This window comes from Antechinus flavipes, chromosome 1, assembly GCF_016432865.1.
Source record: "Antechinus flavipes isolate AdamAnt ecotype Samford, QLD, Australia chromosome 1, AdamAnt_v2, whole genome shotgun sequence".
Taxonomy (NCBI): domain Eukaryota; kingdom Metazoa; phylum Chordata; class Mammalia; order Dasyuromorphia; family Dasyuridae; genus Antechinus; species Antechinus flavipes.
The window spans coordinates 609,154,101-609,175,185 of NC_067398.1; the positions used below are offsets into that span (position 1 = coordinate 609,154,101).

The 21,085-nt window shown below is 37.5% G+C and overlaps 1 protein-coding gene across 1 annotated transcript in view; it reads right to left on the bottom strand.

The window, feature by feature from the left end:
* The window catches only part of EXT1 (exostosin glycosyltransferase 1), a 345,301-nt gene extending 342,834 nt beyond the window's left edge, over window positions 1–2,467 (bottom strand). The window contains exon 1 of the mRNA XM_051971013.1: window positions 1,200–2,467. Coding sequence (XP_051826973.1) covers window positions 1,200–2,161 — 962 coding nt within the window. The 5' untranslated portion in view covers window positions 2,162–2,467. The remainder of the gene's footprint in view (window positions 1–1,199) is intronic.
* Window positions 2,468–21,085: the final 18,618 nt, after the last annotated feature.

Sequence of the window (21,085 nt, forward strand, 5' to 3'; positions counted from 1 at the left end):
CCAACCTCTGGCAGGTCCTCTTTCATTTTCAGCTTAGATTCCCAAGCTCTTGGTAGAACAAGGCTGCTCTGGTTTCTTAACTGGTACGCTGTGGAAATGCACTGTAACCAGATCTTGCTAACTCTTTAGCTATAGTGACCAACCAGCAGCTAATGTGACTTGTTTAGAAGTGAACCACTGATCAGTGCACAAGAGAGAGCCTTCAGCAAACTTTATTTTGTAAAATAAAATAAAGTCTATGTTACTAACTTAGGGAGACAGCAACAAAGTAACTAGCCACGTTACTTAGTAACTGGATAAAACTTGTACCAACACAGTAGGAATAGTTTTCATCTTCATCATCATCATTATCATGATCCTGCTTGTAGTCATGCAACTACAAAGTATATAATGGTATAGATACAAATAGAAGACAATAGAGACAGAGAAGTAAAAATTATCAATGGTGCTTTCACTGTCTTGAGGATTATTCTTGCAAGAGAAAAGACAGGACCACATAGAAACAGAGTTATTTCTATTAGGACAGTCCTCAAAATTTCAATGTAAGAAAGGAAAAGAAAGATATGGATGTATTTCATGACTAAATTAAGCACCCCCTTCTACCTCCAAAAAATTGTGCTCTTGCACAATCCATAGAAAGTCTGGAGGTTGAGAAACTTCAGAACTGTGACATAAAGATCAGCAGAACCAATAGAAGCAGTTAACAGAAAGAAGCCGTAACAATCAGGACATAAAATAAATTAATCTTGGCTATCAAGGCTCCCAACAAGCATCTTCTCTGCTCCTAGCTGTAGTTAAAAGGGAGAAGCTGTGACCACAGAATCTCCAGGGCTTCTTACTATCAGGTTTAGCATCTACACACAGAGAACAGCTGAAGAAAGAGCAAATAGTTTCCAAACAAGAAGCCTCCATCCCCCTCCTCCACAAAGGAGAGAGGGATGTAAGGTAACCAACCAACTCCCTAAAGAGATGAAAAGAATCCCTTCTACTGGACTATGCAACTTACTATAGATAACAAGCAAAAACAAGAAAACACACCCCCTTCTTTTAGAAAGGAAACTAATATCTGAAGGGGGAGGGAGGGAATTTAGTTTTTTTCTGGTCCTCACCCCCCTACTCCATCCCTACCTCCTGCACACCTGTATGAGGAAAGAAAGTCACAGGCTGCTGACTAGAAAGGACTAGCATGGGGCACTTACTTTTCGTATTCTGTGTTGTCTTTGTCACAACGAGAGTCCTTGTGCTTTTGCCAGTCTTTGCCATGCTTGCAGGTGGTTAAGAGGACCACATCCTCCCCGTTATGGACGTGATATAAGGCATTCCTGGTGTCTGACCCAATCCCTGTCAGGTACCTCTTCCCCTTGAATACCAACATGTACTTCCTGAGAGGAGGGATAGTGTTAAACCTCAAAAATCCCTTCTCCCCTCCTGTCCTGGGATGATCCTTAGAAAAGAGGGGAATAGAAACATCAAAATTAGGTCTGAAGTTTTCAGTACTGATGCTGGCTTTGGCCAGCATGGCCTGGCCAATGTCAAACCCCACATCTTCAGTGTAGTCAGGCCAGGTGCCAGAATATAAATTAAAAATTAAATGATTTCTACCATTGTTCCACAAGTGGAGACTCTGCACTTTTGATTTCAAATTGTGCACATACTGAGGTGACAATTGGTCTCTGTCTAAAGTATCCAGGCTCAGGACAAACAGGCATGCCTGGCTGGGATCAGAAGTGTAAAACCTGGAGCCCTCGATGGCTGCTAAAATATTTTGGTAACTTTCTGCGATTTTCTCCCCTTTCTGCTGCGGGTAGACGTAGACTTTGAAGCCGTTTTTCTTGCAAAGGGTGAAATCGAAGCAGGACTCCATGCGACACCTCTTGCCTTTGTAGATGCTGGAATTACCGTCTCGCTTCTGCTTAGGGGAAATGGGCACATTGTCATCTTCGTTTTCCAATTGATCCCAAGGAATGAAAGGGCGCAAAGCGTCCGGGAACTGGGGCCAAAAATGATCCGGACTAGTGTGGTGCAAGCCATTCCTACTACCGTGCTCCTCTCTCCTGCTTTGGTTTCTGGATGCCCTAAACTGCAAGCCTCCAAAATAAAACAAAAGGACGAGACAAGTACCAGCTGAGAGCAGGATGAAATAGCGTTTTTTGGCCTGCATGTGTCCTGCCTGGGTCAAGATAATTGTAAATAAACACAAGAATCACCCAAGTTTCCCAATCAACACTTTCAGCTCCAGTCCGCCATCTTCCCGCCTGTAAAGACTTCAAACTCTCTTCTACCACCTTCTCTTTATTCCTTTCCCAAAGCCGTGGACTGATCCAGCGCATGTGGGCGATTTCTTTAACTTTCTCCCCTTCTGTCTTTCATCTTTGGGTTGCACAATAGACGGGAGAGAGTGTAGCCGAATAAATCGCACCCGGTGTGGGCAGCCAAGGACTGTAATTTTCTTGCATGCAACAAGACGGAGGAAAGAAGGGAGAAGAAAAAAAAAAGGGGAGGGGGGGGGGGTAGAAGAAGGAGAAAAAAAAAAAGCTCCCAATACCCAATCAATGGCAAGACTAAGTGATTTCCTCGCCTCCAGAATTCCTCTCGGTAGTGTAGAAAAGGAGCACCGGTGCAGTAACTTCAACTCATCAACACACTCATGCAAAGCACTCCGGCTTCCAACAAGTCAGCAGATCCCAACCGGCTCATACAGAGAATTACATCTTCCAGCTCGAGCGCCGTAACCTTACAAATCCCTGCATTTCTCTGGATTCCCTTCTGCAGCGGCTCCAAGACTCTGGTGGTGTTTACTCCTCCGATCTCTGTGAATGGCCCCCGGGACAGAGCAGCAGCGGCGGCGGCGGCGGCGGCGGCGGCGGCGGCAGCAGCAGCAACACGAGCAGCGGCGGCGGTGGCGGCGGCGGCGGCGGCGGAGGCGGCGGCGGCGGCACCTCCTCCCCCTAGTCAGTCGCTGCACCGAGCTGCAAACCCCGGCGAGCTTCCCTGGCCGCCCCCCTCCCCCGCCCAACCCCGTTCGAACGTTGCCGATCGCGGAGTTCGATCGCCGAATGTTACCCGGTTCTGAATGTTACACTTACACATTCCATTCCCGACACGACAGCGCTGACCTCATCTATCCACGCAGCCGGCTCTGCCATTGGCCGAGCGTCACGTCCGGGGTGGGCGGTGCTTCCGCTGCACCCATTCATAACCCCCCAGCCGGCGGGGACCTCGCTGCAGTCAGAGACTAGGCGGGGAAGGAGTGGCAGGGTGGGAGATGGCAGGAGGTGGCGGGGGGGTCCCTTTAAGAGGATGCGGGGCTCGGGGAGGATGGACGAGACTCCAGCTTGACGCTGACCCATCGGGCGGCAGGTCTCGGGGCAGACATTCCCACAACACGCGTTCCCAGACGTTCGCGGCTGCTTGGCGCGGCCCGCTGGCTTGCCTAAAGCTCCTCTTCCCTTCCTGCGGAGCAAGAGAACCAGCGCCCCCAAGAGGAACGCGGGGAGAGATGGGGGGAGTACGGGAGGCGGGAAGGGAGAAAAGCAGTGAAGAACATAGGAGGGTATCGGCTCCATCCCCAATCCCGGCCCCCATCCCTCGCATCTCCGGCTGTTGTGGTCGCCCTTAACAATCTGTCCTGCCTACCTTGCCGGCATCTCCTGCCTCCAAGACAAGGAAGGATTTGGGGTTTTTATTATTATTATTTTAAGTTCTAAAAGAAAGACTGTTGTTGGACAAGTGATGAGGAGCTCAATCTCTAAAGCAGAAGTGGTGGAGGAAATGAAATAAAAAGCGGTCCTTCTGACGCCAAGATCCAGAAAAGTGCCTCCCCACCTCGTCTTTATTTCCAGCAATCCGCAAACATGTCAAAGAAGCCCAGTTTTTCCTGTTCTCGATGTCCCAAATCATTATCTTTGCCCACTCCCCCTTCAACTCATCTTTCTTCAGCGTGTCAGGTCCACAATGAAAAGGGGAAATCGAATCAGTGTTCTACTCCCCTCCTTTCCTCACCCAAAGTTAAAAAAAAAATTAATTCATTTATGTGCACTACTTATTAAGAGTTCTATATATCATTATTTACCTCTGCCAATAAAATGCAGGTTCCCTGAGAACAGAGACTGGCACTATTTTTATTTTATTATATTTTTTTCTGTATGCCCCTTTTCCAGTGAAAAGAGCTCCAGGTCTGGAATCAGGAAGACCTGGAATCGGGAAGACCAGAACTCAGTTCTGACTCTCTCTGTGTGATAGTTCTGACACTATCTGTGTGACTCTGAACAAGTCACTTAACCTCTGCCTCAGTTTCCTCACTTGTAAAATGGGGTAATAATAGCATCTACCTCCTCCCAGAATTATTGTGAGGACCAAAAATATAATAATGGTAAAGCACTTAGCACAGTGTCTCTCACATGCTACTTGTACTATTATCTATCATTGTTCCTCTTAGCTTCTAGCATTTGGTAAGTGTTTAATAAGTAAATATATGGCCTATATGCCTACAAAACTACATTAGCCTGACCGCATTTAGCAGCACAGGAAGTTGAACTGGAAGAGATATTAATGATCTTTTTTATTCTAAGTCCTTCATTTTTTCAAACTGGAAATTGAGGAATAAAAGAATGGGAAAACCTGTATTAAGTATGTACTGTGTGTATCAAGTACTATTCTAAGAACTGCAGATGCTAAAAAACCAGATAGTACATACTCTGTGAAAGCTTACTTTCTAATAGGGTCACACATAAAATTGAAGAGGATCTAAAAGGGAAAGGGGAAAGCTGAGATAGAGAAGGAGAGAGGACCAAAAGACTTAAGTGCTTTGCCCAAAGTCAGAGGGGTAGCAAATGGAAAAAAGGGATTTGAAATCAGTTTTTTTGATTCCATATCCAGGGCTCTTTTCACTATACCCTCTCTAGTAAAGCTTTTTCTATAAAGTACAATAGATTTTAATACTGTGAATGGATGAACAACATTATCCTTCATAATTTTGATCCTTGATAAAATTGATCTTATTGTCCTGTACTCTACTAAGTTTTTCAATTTCTTTAAATGGGAAGGGTTTGGAGAGTGAGTTGATAATTTTCTGGGACTTTCTAACCAAAATATTTGAGAAAAATAAGTCATAGTGAATTTTGGAAAGAGGAAAGGAAGCAATATATAAATGATGCTTGTTAGCATATTCTTTTAGATCTTACAGAGGTTTGCTCAGAGTGTAACTTAGTAGTTAGTACTCACCAAGAGTCTTGTGGGAGGAAAGGAGGAAAGAAGGAAGGAAGGAAGGAAGGAAGGAAGGAAGGAAGGAAGGAAGGAAGGAAGGAAGGAAGGAAGGAAGGAAGGAAGGAAGGAAGGAAGGAAGGAGGGAAGGAAGGAATGAAGGAAGAGACAGAGAGAGAGACAGAGACAGAATGACAGAGTGACAGAGAGACAGAGAGAAAGTAATGCCCCTGGTTAAAAAAAAAAAAAAAAAAGATCTATTAAGAATTCTCTCCTTTTTAACCAACTTTATAAAGTCAACTGACTTCCAAGTCTGAATTATATAGTTTGCTGAGCAAAATCTCTCACCCTTTTCCCTAGTGGAAAGCAGCAGGTCCAAAGCTAACTGGCCAGGCAGTTGCCTAGGGCAGCAAACTGTTTAGTGATTGTTTATTATGGGAGTGACTGTCTGTGAGGGGCAGACACTTTCCACTTTCCCTCAGGCACTAACAATCCTAGCAGAGCGGAAGCAGGACATGATTTTAACAGGACAGGGTGAAAGGGTTGGAGTGGAACATTTAAAATAGGGTTCAGAGTTGTTGGGGATTTTTTTTTTTTACTTTTGTTTTAATAAGCAAGGGAAAAAGAAAACTGTGCCTAATTCTGACACACCCAGAATGAGATATCTTTTTTGGCTCTATTTTCATTCCCACCCCTCCTCCAAGGCTTGAAGAGCCCCTGGGATAGGAATCATGACCTAGTCATCTCCCAAGCCCAATTGACTGCCTTGCAAGAGATGAAGCCATGTGTGAACAGTTCTCTATCGCCCTGCCTGACCCTACTCCCCTTCCCCCACCACAATTCTGCAATTGGAATTAGTCTGTGCTATTAGTTAAGACCAGGGGTTCTTAACTTCTGTCTTGGTCTACTTTGGTTTGGTGAAACTAGTGGACCTCTTCTCAGAATCAAGTTTTGTAGTCATAAAATAAAGTCTGATTGCAAAGTACTTCAATTATATTGAAATAAAGTTTATGGACCCTAGGTTAAGAACCTTTGGTTTAGATAAAGGCCATAGGGCATCAAAACCCAGATCTTTCAACCAATTCTGGGTGACTCCAGAAAAATGCAATGTTGCAATTACATATTGGAGCTTTTCTCTCTCTTTTCTATATTGTATAGTATAAGTTTTACAAAAATTTTAAGAACTCATCATCTTAGAATAGAATACAGTTCTTTAGTGCTAAAAAAAGATTTCAAATTTCATCTGGTATATGCCCTCATTTGGCAGATAAACATTTACCAGAAGCTTACTATCTGCCAGGGCTTTGTGCTAAGTGCTGGAGATATTAAAAAAAAAAAAAAAAAAAAAAAAGCAAAAGACTGTCCTTGTCCTCATAGAGTTCACAATAGAATGAAGGAGACAACATGCAAATAAAGATGTATAAAGCAATAATTAACAGAGTGATGACACTAGAATTAAGAGGTGTTGGGGAAGCCTTCCAGTAAAAGATGGAATATAAGTTAGAACTTAAAGGAAGTAAAGAAGTCACTAGTTGGAAGGGAGACGAGAAGCATTCCAGTCCTAAAGGATATCAGAGAAAAGGTCCAGAGCCCATAACTTGTTCATGAAACAATCAGGAAGTCAATATCACCCAATCAAAGATTATGTGTGGAAAAGTATGTGTTAGGACATTAGGTATAAGAAGACTAGAAAGGCTGAAGAGGGATAAGTTATGAATAACTTTGAATGTCAAACATTTTATATTTGAGACAAGGCAGGGCCATCTCCAGTCATCCTGACCTATATCTGACTACTGGACCCCATGGCTCCAGAGGGGAAAGTGAGGCAGGTGATCTTGCACAGCCCTCCCTCACTTGAATCCAAATCACTTGCATACCATGGCATTATCTCCCTGATGTCATGGTCCTTTTCAAGAATGAAGGACAGGGGGCAGCAATGTGATTCAATGAATAAAGCACCTGCCCTGGAGTCAGGAGACCTGAGTTCAAATCCAACTTCAGACACTTAACACTTATTAGCTGTGTGAACCTGGGCAAGTCACTTGACTCCAACTGCCTCCCCCACCCCAAAACAAAGAGTGAAAGTGCAAAGAGTGAAGGACAAATAACAATTTGATCCTGGAAGGAATAGATAGCCAGAGAAGTTTATTGAATAGCAGGGGTGGGAGGAATATATGATTGGGTTTATGCTTTATCACCACCACTTTAGTGGCTGAATGGAGTATAGATTGCAGTGGTGAGAGTTTTGAGGTTGGAAGACCCACTAGCATGCTATTGCAGTAGTCCATGTGTGTGGTGATGAGGGCCTGCACTAGAGTGATGGCCTTCTAAATGTTATAGAACAGAAAAACGTGTATTACAGAAATGTTGCAAAGGTAAAGTTGGTAAGCCTTGGCAAAAGACTAGGTGAGAGGAGGGGGCTTCCAAACTCATAGTCCAAGGTTCTTTCCATTATACCTTACTCCCTCTCATTTTCTAGATCCCCTATCATTCAGTATTATAACTAAGCTGTATAATCAATTTTCAGTTTCCATTCATTTATTCAACAAGCTCTTACTGAAAACCTACTATGTGCCAAGCACTAGGGATATAAAAAAGAAAAATGAAACCATTCCTGCCCTCAAAAAATTTATATTCTATTGGGAGAAACAATGGGAACAAAGATAAACAAACAAACAAAATCTGCAAAATAATTTCAGGGAGTAGGTGAGGCACTAGAAATTGGGAAGAACAAGATATGCTTCTTGTTCAAAATGGGATTTGAAGTGAACCTTAAAGAAAAATAAATATTCTAAGCAATAGAGGTTAGGGGAGAATAAATTCAGAGAGTCAAAGACAGCTTGGGCAAAATTATGAAGGTTGGAAACAGGATCCAGGCTATGAAGACTTGTAAAATGTATGAAGGGGAAGCAAATCTGATATACCACACTGTGAAGGACTTTTAATGCTGAACAGAGGAGTTCATAGTTTATTCTCAAGACAATAGGAAGTCATCTTCCTATTTGGTCATCCAATTGGAATTCACAAATTCTTCTCCATTATACCCCTCCCCCCCATCCCAAAGTAGGAATGGGAAAAAGGAATAAAATACAAAGTAAAACTGAGCTCCTTATTTGTGGAAGTACTATTATTGACCAGGAATATGTAAGCAAAAAAAATAGTCTCTCAGAATCCAAGAATTTCTACTTATTTGACCCTGTGATCTATAAAGCCAAAGGGAATTGTTAGTAAGTGTGAGAATATCCAAGGATTTTGTTTTTTAAAAAAGTCAAAATGTGTGAGGAACACTCATATAACACCAGCAAAGATGCTAAAACAATTCCCACGGTTAGAGGAGAAAGGAAACTTTTGCAATTTATTTTCTGAATTGTGATACTTGTTCCCATCTCTTTTTCTCTCCCTTTAATGATATCTCCCTCCTTCCCCCCTGAAAAAATATTATACAATATCAGGATATGTTCATATGGAAATTCTGGAATACAAGCAGACTTGCTCATACATGCATACTCACAGTGACACAGACAATCACTCACAGAGGGTGTCACAAGCTCCATAATTCACAGGTACTTTACAACCACTGGCTCAAACAGTAGTGACCTTTATTTTTAGGCCTAGTCATGGCAAGGGAAATTGTTGATGAAGGGATTTTGCCCAAAGACGATTGTAAAGAGGCAAGAAGATGAGTAGGGGGAGATGTCTGTGGAAGGTGGAAAGGGGCAAAGAGAAGTAGAGACATCTGTCCAAAGAAAACTGGAAGTTAGGAAGCCTGGTTATTGTCTCTTATTGTGACTGAGGTTCTATATGACTTTGAACTTTATCACTTTACCATTCTGGAACTCAGTTTCCTTCTCTGTAAAATGAAAGAACTAGACAAGATGATTTTAAGGTCTCTTTTACATCTAAAATCCTATGACTCTGTAAGTAGAAAAGTTGACTTGGAAAGAAGACCAAGGAAATAAAGGATAGAAAATGCAATCATCAAGAAAGGAAATTTGAAACACTATAAGAAGCAGAGCAGAAAGAGACTAAATAGGTTAAAAAAAAAAAGAGAGAGAGAGAGAGAGAAGAAGAAGAAGAAACAGATGGTGGTAGTATATTTAATTTCCAGGTCTGCTACAACTGTTATCATATCTACCAGTACCAAAATGTTAGCAATGGTCTCATTTTTCTCAAGTAAGACACAATCTAAATTGTCCCAGAATCCCAAAACAGTCTGGTATAGTGGAGGTTTCTATTTGTGGTACTCTAGATTCAAATCCTAAGAAGCTATGTGACCATGCCCAAACTCTTTCCTTTTTTTAGATTTCAGTTTCCTGATCTGTAAAATGGAATTGACCAAAAGTATTTCTAAAAACCCCTTTATGACTGATCATGTACCTTTGATTTCTGTTAGAAATAATCCATTCCTTGAAATATCCCTATACAAAAGGCAGAGTTAAGGAAGTGATAGCAATAATAACAATAACAACAATATTGATGAAAATGGCTATTATATAGATCTGTTTATAGAACAGAAGGAGTAGTAGTATATTGGCAGTAAGACATTTTTAAAAATTAGATGTTAGTGTCAAAGGCTGATTCAGGAATTATGGGTTTGATTCATGACTTTATTATTGATAATGATTAAATCTCTTTCTTCTTTCAGTTATCCCCACCCACATACAAAGGGGGAAAGGGTCCACATTAATCCCCATTTGGTAGACTAGGTCTTTCCATTACAGGACAATCCATTTATTTAAGATTTTGGCATCAAAGGATGGCAATTGAGTTCCTTACAATTCTTCACAATTAATATTGTGATTTTTAAGGTATACAGAATTCCTTCTATACATCAACCTGATTTGCATTCTTTTATTTGACCTTTGTAACTTATTATAGCTAACAACATGGATTATGGGATACAATTTTAGAGATATAATAATGATGATGACAATGTAAATCAATTTTATCTAAGTATTTATTATTATATTATATTAATTATATCCATCTTGAAATAATATACTATATATTAAATAATAAAAGGCCTTCAATATTTGCTTCTGTCTGAATTCCTTTGAAAAGTATAAAAACAAAATGATGATGATGGTAGTAAAAATAATGATAATAGCTGACATTTCTATAGTGTTTTAAGGTTGCTAAAGCCCTCACTCTATATATTATCTCATTTCTTTTGTATTTTAGAACAGAAGAACAGAAAGCTACAGCAATTTTATCTTGGTCACACAGGGATCCAACAATAAAATAATAAGTATAGCTTAACAACATATTTATTTGAAATACATATAATCTGAGAATCTACTTTGCCTCAAGGTCTAGTGCCTGATCTACCTTTTAGCCATCTTAGTTTTTGATAAAGAGTCGAACTCATAGTTTAGGTTACTGAAAAAATGAAGAAATAAAAACTCAGCGGCATTTTCCCCCATTCAAAAAAAAAAAAAAAACAAAAACAAAAACAAAAACAAAAACTCAACTTCCTCTCTGCAAATATGGAAATGACATTGACTGGCAGAGGACAAAATTGTTTAGAAGTCAAGCTGGGGAAAGGATGAGAAATATGCAATCTTAAACAAATGGACTGCCCTCTAGTGGAACAAATAGAAGACTCATTCTACCAGTCTGGGATTTGTGAGGACCCTTGCCCTTATATATGTGAGTGGGATAACTCAAAGAAGAAAGTGATTTAGTAATTATCTATGATAAAATCGTAAATTAAAAGCAGAATTCCTAAATCACCTTTTCCCATTATCTCCTACTCATTTACATAAAAAGTATCAAAGCATATTTGATCTTAATTTTTAAGTGTTTGTTATACAATTTCATCTGATTTTCAAATGTCTGTCAGCCAGAAATTGAAATTAACTGACACATCCATGTGTATTCAGCTTTTAAAAATGATTTATTGATTTTTTTTCACATCTTTGATATCTCCAAAAGAAACCCCTTTCTTAAAATAAAAACAAATAAACAAAATAAGACCAATTTCTGACAAATCTTGTGCTTCATTCTGTACCCCTTTTATAATGAGATAAGGAAGCCACATTTCATCAAATAGAGCCAAAATTGGTCATTGCTTTGGCACATCTATATTTCCATAGTACAATACATAATTCTTTTTAATGATGATGCTCTGGAAAAGCTGTAAGATCCTGAAGAGACTTCTGAATCATCTAAGAACAATTAAAATAGGATCAGATGAGTCTTACCAAACTAAACTGAATGTACCCACCAATCAACAAGCATTTATTAAGGTCTTAATATGTGCCATCCAAAATTAAACAATTTCTGTTTTCAAAGAATTTACATTCTAGTAGGGAAGTCAACAGGCTCATATGAGATACACAGAGAATAAATGTAAAATAGATTCAAGTTATATGAGGGAATACAGAGGGCTTTATGTAGATGGTGGTCCTTGATTTGAGGTTTCAAAAAAAACTAGGGATTAAGAGGAATAGAAGTAAAGAAGAATGGCATTTTGGGAATGAAGAAAGGCAAGTGCAAAGAGAGGGATACAGGAAATGGAGTGTCTTGTGTGAGGAAAAGAACAAGAAAGCCAGTTTGCCTGGATCATAAAGTGCTGGAAGGAAAATAGAATATGATGAATCTGAAAAGGTGGATTGGGGACCATAATAGCATTATTCAACATTTTGAATAGTAGCTTTCAATATACAATGGACTCTTCTGTGTGCCTGCCAATTGAGCCTAGAAATATGTGCCCTCTACCAAGAAAGAATATGAAGTAGATTAACATGTATGAATATAGAAAATGTGCAAGGATAGTAAAAAATAAAACATTTCCAATTTCTACAGTTTGCATAATAATGTGCATAAGTATAGATGTGGTGCTTATATAAAACACTTTTTACATTTTATTGTCTTTTTTGAATTTTAAAAATATCATAGCTATTTTCCTAACTCTACCTCCAGACTGAGCCCTCTCTTGGGATAAAAATCCCCAAGTGAGCAAAAAAAAAAAAAAAAATTTCAAATAAGTAAAACCATCTAATTTAGAATTTATGGATAATGATGTATTACAATGATCTGTCCTAATAGTTCCCCAACTCTCTGCCATGAGAGAAGCATATTTTGTCATCTCTTCTCCAGGATATGTATTTATTTAGTTCACAAATTTATACATATTATATACATACATATTTATATAACAATGATTATAATAATAACTAGAATTCATGTAGCACTTAAAGATTTGCAAAAACACTTTAAATATGTTTTTTTATTTGACCTTCACAACACCCTGTAAAGTTTTGTGTAAATATATACTAAGGCTGGGAAAGAATAACTGACTTATTCAGAGTCACATGGCTGATAAGAATCTGAGACAAGATTCAAACTCAGCACTTTCTGACTCCAGCTCCAACACTGTATTTCATGTAGTACTATATATACACATGTGTATGCATATATCATATAATACACAACACAATATTAAACTTGTTTCTTTCATCTTTAAATCTATGAATTTATAAAGATTAAGTTTTTTAATCTATTATAGGACATGATGAAAAAAGTGCTGAATTTGACTATATATATATATATATATATATTTGTGTTTTTCCTTACCTATAAAGCTATTGTTTCCCCCTGTTAGACTGCAACTTCTGTCTCACTTTTGTATTTATATTCCTAATGTCTAGAACAATGTTTAACACACCAGAGATGCTTAATAAAAGCTTGTTGATTGCTTGGTTCACCTGAATTAGGACCCCAGCTCTGCTATTCACTGTATATGTTATCTTGGCCAATTTATATTCACTTCTGGAGCTGTCATTTTCTTCATCTTTGAAATAACAGACTAGGATTAGGTCATTTCCAGCTCCAAATGCTATGCTGGTCATATTTTTTGGCCATCAAGAAATCTTGAAAAATCAAACCTTAAACACAAGAGAATTCACAGTTTTGATTACTACTCTTTCTTTCCTCAATCATTTTACTTCTGTGGCCCTAAGGGATACCCAAACACTGCCAACTCTTCTGAAGGCCAAATGATTCCTCAGGACAAAGGAAATGTACAGAGTCTTCAGTCATGTTTGACTAGAGAAACTTGGTGCCTTTCTTGTTCTTTAAAACATGTGTCAACCTGTTCCTAATGGAAACTCACAGCTGGAGCTCGCTCCAGGCACCTTGCAGGTTTGGCTTGGCCTTGCTGCAAGCTTCCTTCTCCCCACCCTCCTTGAGCAGCTAGCTATTCCACCTCACTCTGCTATGACCTGTAACCCTTCTTGGCTTGTCTGGTCTTGGGATTCCTCATAAGAGGAACTGCCGATTGCAGTAAATTATATGGTAGATTGATGAGGTGACTGCGAATGTTTTTGAAGATTAGGAAGAGACCCCCAAAACTACCTTCATGGCTCAGTAAATCACATATTGCATGGAAGACCCAGTGGGAAAATGTACCCAGTAACAAAATGGGACCCACTGGTATAGGGTTTAACTGGCTTCTTGGTTGTATTCTCATATTGAGGAATGAAGCAGTTCTGGAGAATTTTCATTAAAATCTCCCTGCTTGGTTTGGGTCTCTTTAATTTTGAGATGGTATGGGCCCAATCTTATACAGAATTTTCACTTGATAAGACAGCATCACCCCCTCTCTTCAATACCCTTCAAAGGTAAAATGAATTGATTTCACTGGTCTGTCTTTATTCAGTAGCTTTGTCTTATAGACTATTAAGGGGGACTGAATTATTTAGAATGACATTTCAGCAGGTCTTATTCCTTCCATCTTCCATGTTCTGCTTGGAACGAGTATGTTTTATAGAAACTTCTGATATGGATACCTGAAAGAAATAGTTGGGATTGCCATTGGGGGAAGAAGAGACTAACTTTTGACTTGCTGATGGAAGAAAACATTTCATGTATTTTGTTTTTGTTTCTGTGGCTATTAATAATTAATAATAATAATATATTAATAAAAACATTTTTGTCACCACAAATTAAGTTGTAACATTGATAGGTCACTGGGATAGTGGTAACATTGAGAGATTTTACTTACTTTCTCCCTTTCTGTCTGTCTGTCTGTCTTCTCCCCTTCTCCAATATAACTGTATATCTATGATTCTACTATCTTTAGTTTCTAATTACTAGTTACACATTAGTTCTGGAAACATATTTTATTTGAGGGAAAGAAACAACCTCCTTTCCTTTCATCTCCAGAGAATCTTTTGGTTACACCAATAAATCAATGCAAAATATATGCTTAGTAAATGCAAAGTAAGTTGGAATAGGAGGGCACAAACAACTAGGGAAATAAAAGAAGGCTTCTTGAGGAAGGGCATCCTTAGAGAATGTCTTACATGAAGCTAGGAATTCCAAAAAGTGAGGAAGGGAGAAGATGAAAGAGATGGAAGATATGGTTTCAAACCAGCAGGGAGTTTGGTTTGATTAGAACATAGAATATATAAGGGGAAGTGATATGATGAAAATTGTTTTATTTTTTAGTAGGTTGGCAAAAGACTACAAAGGAATTTAGGTACCAAACTGAGGTAGTTAGGTAGCACAGTGAATAGATCAATGGGCTGGAATTCAAATCTGAATTCAGGCAGTACTAGCTGTATGACCTTGAACAAGTCATTTACTCTCTGTCTCAGTTTCTTCACCTGTAAAATGTGAAATCTACTTTTCAAAATTGTTGTAAGGATCAAATTATATATTCATAAAGCATTTGGCACAGTTCCTGGCATGTGGTGGGCACTACATAAATGCTAGATATTATTACTATTGAACAGAAAGGCTTACATTTTATCCCAGAGGCAATAAGATCCCTGAAGCTTTTTGAGCAGGTCAGACCTGTGTTTTGGGAATATCAATTTGGTAGCTGCCTCGAAGATGAGTTGGAAAAGAGAGGGAGAAAACTGGATGCAGAGAAACCAAATAAGTGACTATTTCTATATTTCAGAGAAGAGATGAAGAACAAAAGTGGTAGCTATATGGATAGAATGACTAGAATAGATATGAAATACATTGTAGAAGGAAAATTAGTAAATTGTGGTAATTGTTTCTTCAAATATTCCTTTTATTATATATCCAACATATTCACTGATCATTTTCCTTTTCTCTTATCATGATTCATTTTCTTCTTTTTTTTCTCCTTTGTAATAATAGCTTTTTACTCTTAAAATATATGCAAAGGTAATTTTCCATATTGGCCCTTACAAAATTTTGTGTTTCAAATTTTTCTCCCTCCTTCGCTACCTTTCCCTTTCCCTAGATAGCAAAAGTAATCCAATCTAGATTAAATATGTGCAATTCTCCTAAACATATTTTCACATTTATCATGCTGTACAAGAAAAACATGATTCACTTTCTACTCCAATTCCCATCTCAGTAAAAAATTAATAAAAGAAAGAGAGGACAAAGACCAAGTGCTGACAACTTCTGTTAAGACTACCTCTTTCTTTTCATCTCCAGAAATTTTCTTGGTTATATTTTTACTTATTAGACTTCTAGCTTAGTTCTAATTTTTCTTTTATTTTCTCTCTCTTTTAATTCAAGCCCTAAATATGGCATAGTCCTTATGCTGAGAAAGCATTTCTACCATCTTTAAGGGGAAAAAAATTCCCAGCTCTAATTAAATTGGTTTCTTTAGTTGGCCTACTGGCTCTTAGATCTAGAGAGTAGGCTATTGATCCAGTCTCCACTGCCCATTGTGGACAATGGGGATGTCATGGATGTTGAACTCATCTCTGGAATGCAGGCTAATGGAAGTTTGTGTACTGTGTATTTCTCCTTTTCTGTCTAAAAGGAAGAGAGTTTGCTGGAGCTGAGCAGCTGTTCAATGTGCAGAGAAGCAAATGTTACTAAATATATATTCTTAGTGTAATGTTTGTATGTCAAGAAAAATTATATCTTCATATTCTCCACAAGGATAATCTTCAAAAATTCCTTATTCAATTATAGTTACCTTTTGCCTCCTTCCCCTTAAATAAAAAAAAAAACAAACTAATTGCATGTTGATTTCTCTTTCTTCCCTATATCTCTAAAATAACTACCCTCTGTTCACATTCAACAATGTAACCCCTAAACTGCTTATGGCCTGACAAATGGACTCCGGCTAGCCTCTTGTTTCCAACAGCTCTTCTTTGAAGAGACATCCAGGAAAATGTCTTTTAGCTTACTAGTAGGAAAAAATTTTCATTAAAATGCAGACTATTTCTACCCTTTTTCACAAGTCAATTTGGAGAAAATTATAACTATGTTAATACAATAATAAATTAGATCATTAATATTACATAGACTTAATTGCCTTGGAGAGGTAGCATAGAGGACCAGCTCTAGTCAAGATGATCTAGGCTTATGACATCTGAACTGTGTGACCCTGAGGAAGTAATTTTTTATGCACCCAAAAAACTTTCTAAGACTAGAAGTTGAAAAATTGTCCCATAAGTGGAATTTCCTCATTGCATTGGTAGAGGGAGTTTCTGCAGACATACATGAAGTGTTTCCTAAACCAAAAAAGTAACTCCCCTCCTCTTCAAAAAATTGCCTTAATCAGGAGACCTAGTTCTTGATTAGAACACATCAAAGATTTTATTTTAATTGAACTAAAATTGAATTTAATACCCATCACAATAGCTATAATATCTAAATAGTCTAGCCTTGCAAATAAGTTTCTTTTTAAAATTATTTATTATTATTATAGCTTTTTATTTACAAAACATATGCATGGGTAATTTTTCAACACTGACCCTTGCAAAAACCTTCTGCTCCAACTTTTCCCCTCCTTCCCTCCACCCCCTTCCCTAGATGGCAGGTAGTCCAATATGTTAAAGTATATGTTAAATTCAATATATGCATACATATTTATACAGTTATGTTGTCACAAGAAAATTTGAATCTAAAAAGAAAGAAAAAAGAACCTGAGAAAGAAAACAAAAATGCAAGCAAACAATAAGAGAAAGAGTGGAAATGCTATGTTGTGGTCCACACTCACTTTCCATATTCTCTCTCTGGATGTAGCTGACTTTCTTCATCATTAAACAACTGGAACTGGTTTGAATCATCTCATTGTTGAAGGGAGATATGTACATCAGAAATGATCATCTTATAATTTTCTTGCTTGCAAATAAGTTTCAAAAAAAAACTATGGAATACATGTAGATTGTTAGCCTGCAATTTGGTGTTTTCTGTCTCCACAGTTAGCATTCCCTTACTCTTCAAAGAAAGATAGATTCACCAAACCACAGTTTACGTAATCCAATCTGTATCTCATAAAGACACCTCTGTACAAAACCCTAAATAAAGGATCATGCTATCTTGTCTTGAAGATGTCCAGTGAAGGAAACCTTAGGTTACATTTTGAGATAGGTCCCATTACATTGACTAAAATCTCCCTTCTCTTCAATTTCCATGTATTGTTTGTAATTCTGGGTATCAAATAAAACTAACTAATCCTTTTTCCATAAGATGATTCTTCTGACAAGAAAAGAGTCTCCTCCCCTCTCCACCAAATTTTCTTTTGTCTGGGCTCAATGTCCCTGGTTCCTTCATCTGATCCCCATGTGGCCTTCGACTATGATAGTTACCCTCTATATATCTTGCTTGAATGTCATTTTAATCTCCTTTTATTGTCGTCTGTGCTGGAAGGTACTTATTGACATTTTCCTACCAATCCAGATTCTCAAAGAAAGGAAACTGACAGAAATCTAAAATATCACACATGCAGGATTTTTAAGAGAACTTAATTTGTGGAAATCTGGAGCAGAACAAAAAAAAATGATTATAAGAAATTAAAGAAAAAATCTTGGCCTTACAAAAGGTTCCTTTATATAATGAACTTCTTTAGAACACTTACATGTTGGTTTACAGATCATTAACTACTTGACAGAAAGACTAAAGGCCTAAAAGGAAAACTTTAAAAACTTGTGTTACATGTGCAAAAATGTTTGTAGTGGCCCTTTTTGTAGTGGCAAGGAACTGGAACCTGAGTGGAGAATTGGAGAATAGCTAAATAAGTTGTGATATATGAATGCTATGGAATTTTATTGTTCTATAAGAAACAATCAGCAGCTACACCCAGGGAAAGAACTCTGGGAGATGACTATGAATCACTACATAGAATTCTCAATCCCTCTATTTTTGTCTGCCTGAATTTTTGATGTCCTTCACAGGCTAATTGTACACTATTTCAAAGTCCAACTCTTTTTATACAGCAAATTAACTGTTTGGACATGTATACATATATTGAATTTAACTTATACTTTAATATATTTAACATGTATTAGTCAACCTGCCATCTGGGGGAATGGGTAGGGGAAAGGAGGGAAAAAGTTGGAACAAAAGGATTTGCAACTGTCAATGCTGAAAAATTACTCATGCATATATCTTGTAAATAAAAAGCTACATAATTTTTTTTTATCTGGTTAAAAAAAAAGAAACAATCAGCAGGATGATTTTAGAGAGCTTTGGAGAGACCTACATGAACTGATACTAAGTGAAATGAACAGAACCAGGAGATCATCAAACACAGTAACAGCAATATTATATGATAATCAATTCTGATGGACATAATTCTTTCCAACAATGAAATGATTAAGGCCAGTTCTAATGATCTTGTGAATGAAGAGAGCCATCTACATCCAGAGAGAAGACTGGGAATTGAATGTAGATCATAACATGGCATTCTCACTCTTTTTGTTGTTGTTTGCTTGCATTTTGTTTTCTTATACATTTTCTTTCCTTTTTGATCTGATTTTTCTTGTGTAACAAGATAATTGTTTAAATGTGTTTACATATATTGTATTTAACATACATTTTTAACATATATAATATATATTGGATTACTTGCCATCTAGGGGAGGGAGTAGGGAGAAGGAGGGGAAAATTTGGAACACAAGGCTATGCAGGGATCAATGTTGAAAAATTATCCATGCATGTGTTTTGAAAATAAATAACTTTAATTTAAAAAAAAGAAAAGAAAAAGCTAATATTAAAAAAAACTTTGTGTTAGAAACTATTACCAACTGAAAATTAGCTCCAAATTGAAGAAAAATCTCTGAAATGATAACGCATGCCACTAGAGTGAGGAGAGATTCCATATACCAAAATTTGATTTATATAAATTTTATTTCAGGAATGAATCTAATTCACAGAGAAAGATAAATGTTAGGCTATTGTTGTTATTCAATCATATTAGTTGTGTGACTCCATTTGGGGATTTTTTGGCAAAGGTACTGAAATGGTTTGCTAGTTCCTTCTCCAGCTCATTTTACAGATGGGAAATTGAGACAAATAGGATTAAGTGACTTGTCCAAGGTCATACAACTAGTCTGAGTTTACATTTGAACTCATGAAGATGAGTCTCCCTGATTCCAAGCCTTATCCTCTATTCACTGTATCACCTTGTTGCCTCTCCAACAATTTTAGAGCCTGTAAAATGACATGGCAACATTACAATCACAAGTTTTTCTTGGTGCTCTCACTGGCCACTTTCTTCCATAGTTGAGGGAAGTTATGTAAAGCAGTTGGGTTGCATATACTCAGAACAGAACATTGGACTTGGAGTAAGGCAGACCCAAATTTGAATCATGCCTCAAATATTTATGAGATGTGTGAATCTAGGAAAATCATTTAATCTCTTTCAGGTTTAGTTTCTTTATAAAATGGGAGTAGAAAATAATCTACTTCCCAAGGCTTTTGTGAGAATTAAATGAGATAGTATTTGAAAAATGTTTTGCAAACCTCAAAGTACTATATAAATGCTTGCTCTTATTGTTACTTCCCTTTTTACCTTTAAAGAGCAATGGGAAAGAGTTAGATGTATATTTTACCGTCTAAACTGTGGTTCCTTGACAATAGGTTCCTTCATCACGTAACAACTCCTGATATCTTCCTGCATGCCTTGTACAATGACCTACAAGCTCAATAAATGGTTTTCAATAAATGTTTCTTGTTAGTCCTTTGAATTGATAGTAAAGGCTAAACATTTTTACAGGTTGGCAGGGATATTCTAGTGTCTGTTTCTCTGGAGATTGTAAAATTAAGTTAGAGCTTTTCTGTATACTGCTTTATAGTTATTATGTAATAACTACATATTTATATAGCTCCCTAAATAGATTATAAACTCCATGAGGAGAGGGACCATGTCATAATTATCTTTAAACTTCTCCTAGTTCCTTGCATATTTTGCATAGTCGGTTTTTGTTTTTATAAATGTTGTTTTTGAATCTCTCTAGGATTGGTTGTGTGCATATTTGAAAAAAGGCAAATGTGGCATAGTGCAACGTGTGTTGGATGTTTAGTAAGTCAATCAGTAAACATTTATGAAGTGCCTACTATGTACTCAATATTGCCTGGCACTGTGCTATGCACTGGGGAATACATAGAAAGTATCTGAGAGAGTTGGATTTGAATACTGCCTTTGTTGTTTACTAGCTAAGAGACTATTTACAAATCACATCTTTTTGGTGCTCAATTTCCTCATTTTCAAAATGGAGGAAGTAATGACTATAGGATTCATTTCAATGTGAAAGGAGATAAAGCACATGTAAATTCTAAATTTTAGATTTATAGAGATTAGATCCAATATTTGGATCATTCCCAAATCACATTTCTTTAATCTATTTTGTGTTAACCTATTCAAGTTTCCTTTAGAAATCTCAAAATGTAACTTGCATTTAGGTCTTCAAACTCCCTTGAAAGCATTCATAGTAACAATGCATATGAAGGCATACTATAGCCTATATTTTATTCTACCAATTGAATGCAAGAATTCCCAAAGAATTCAGAGTGTTCCATTAAAAAATATCAGTACAGTTCTCCTTCCTCTCTAGTAGATCTTTCTTTTCCCCAGTAATATATCCTGTCCTCTAGATACATGGAGCTACCCAGTGATTTTAATTCCTTGTACAAAGGAAATGAACTTGGGATTGCG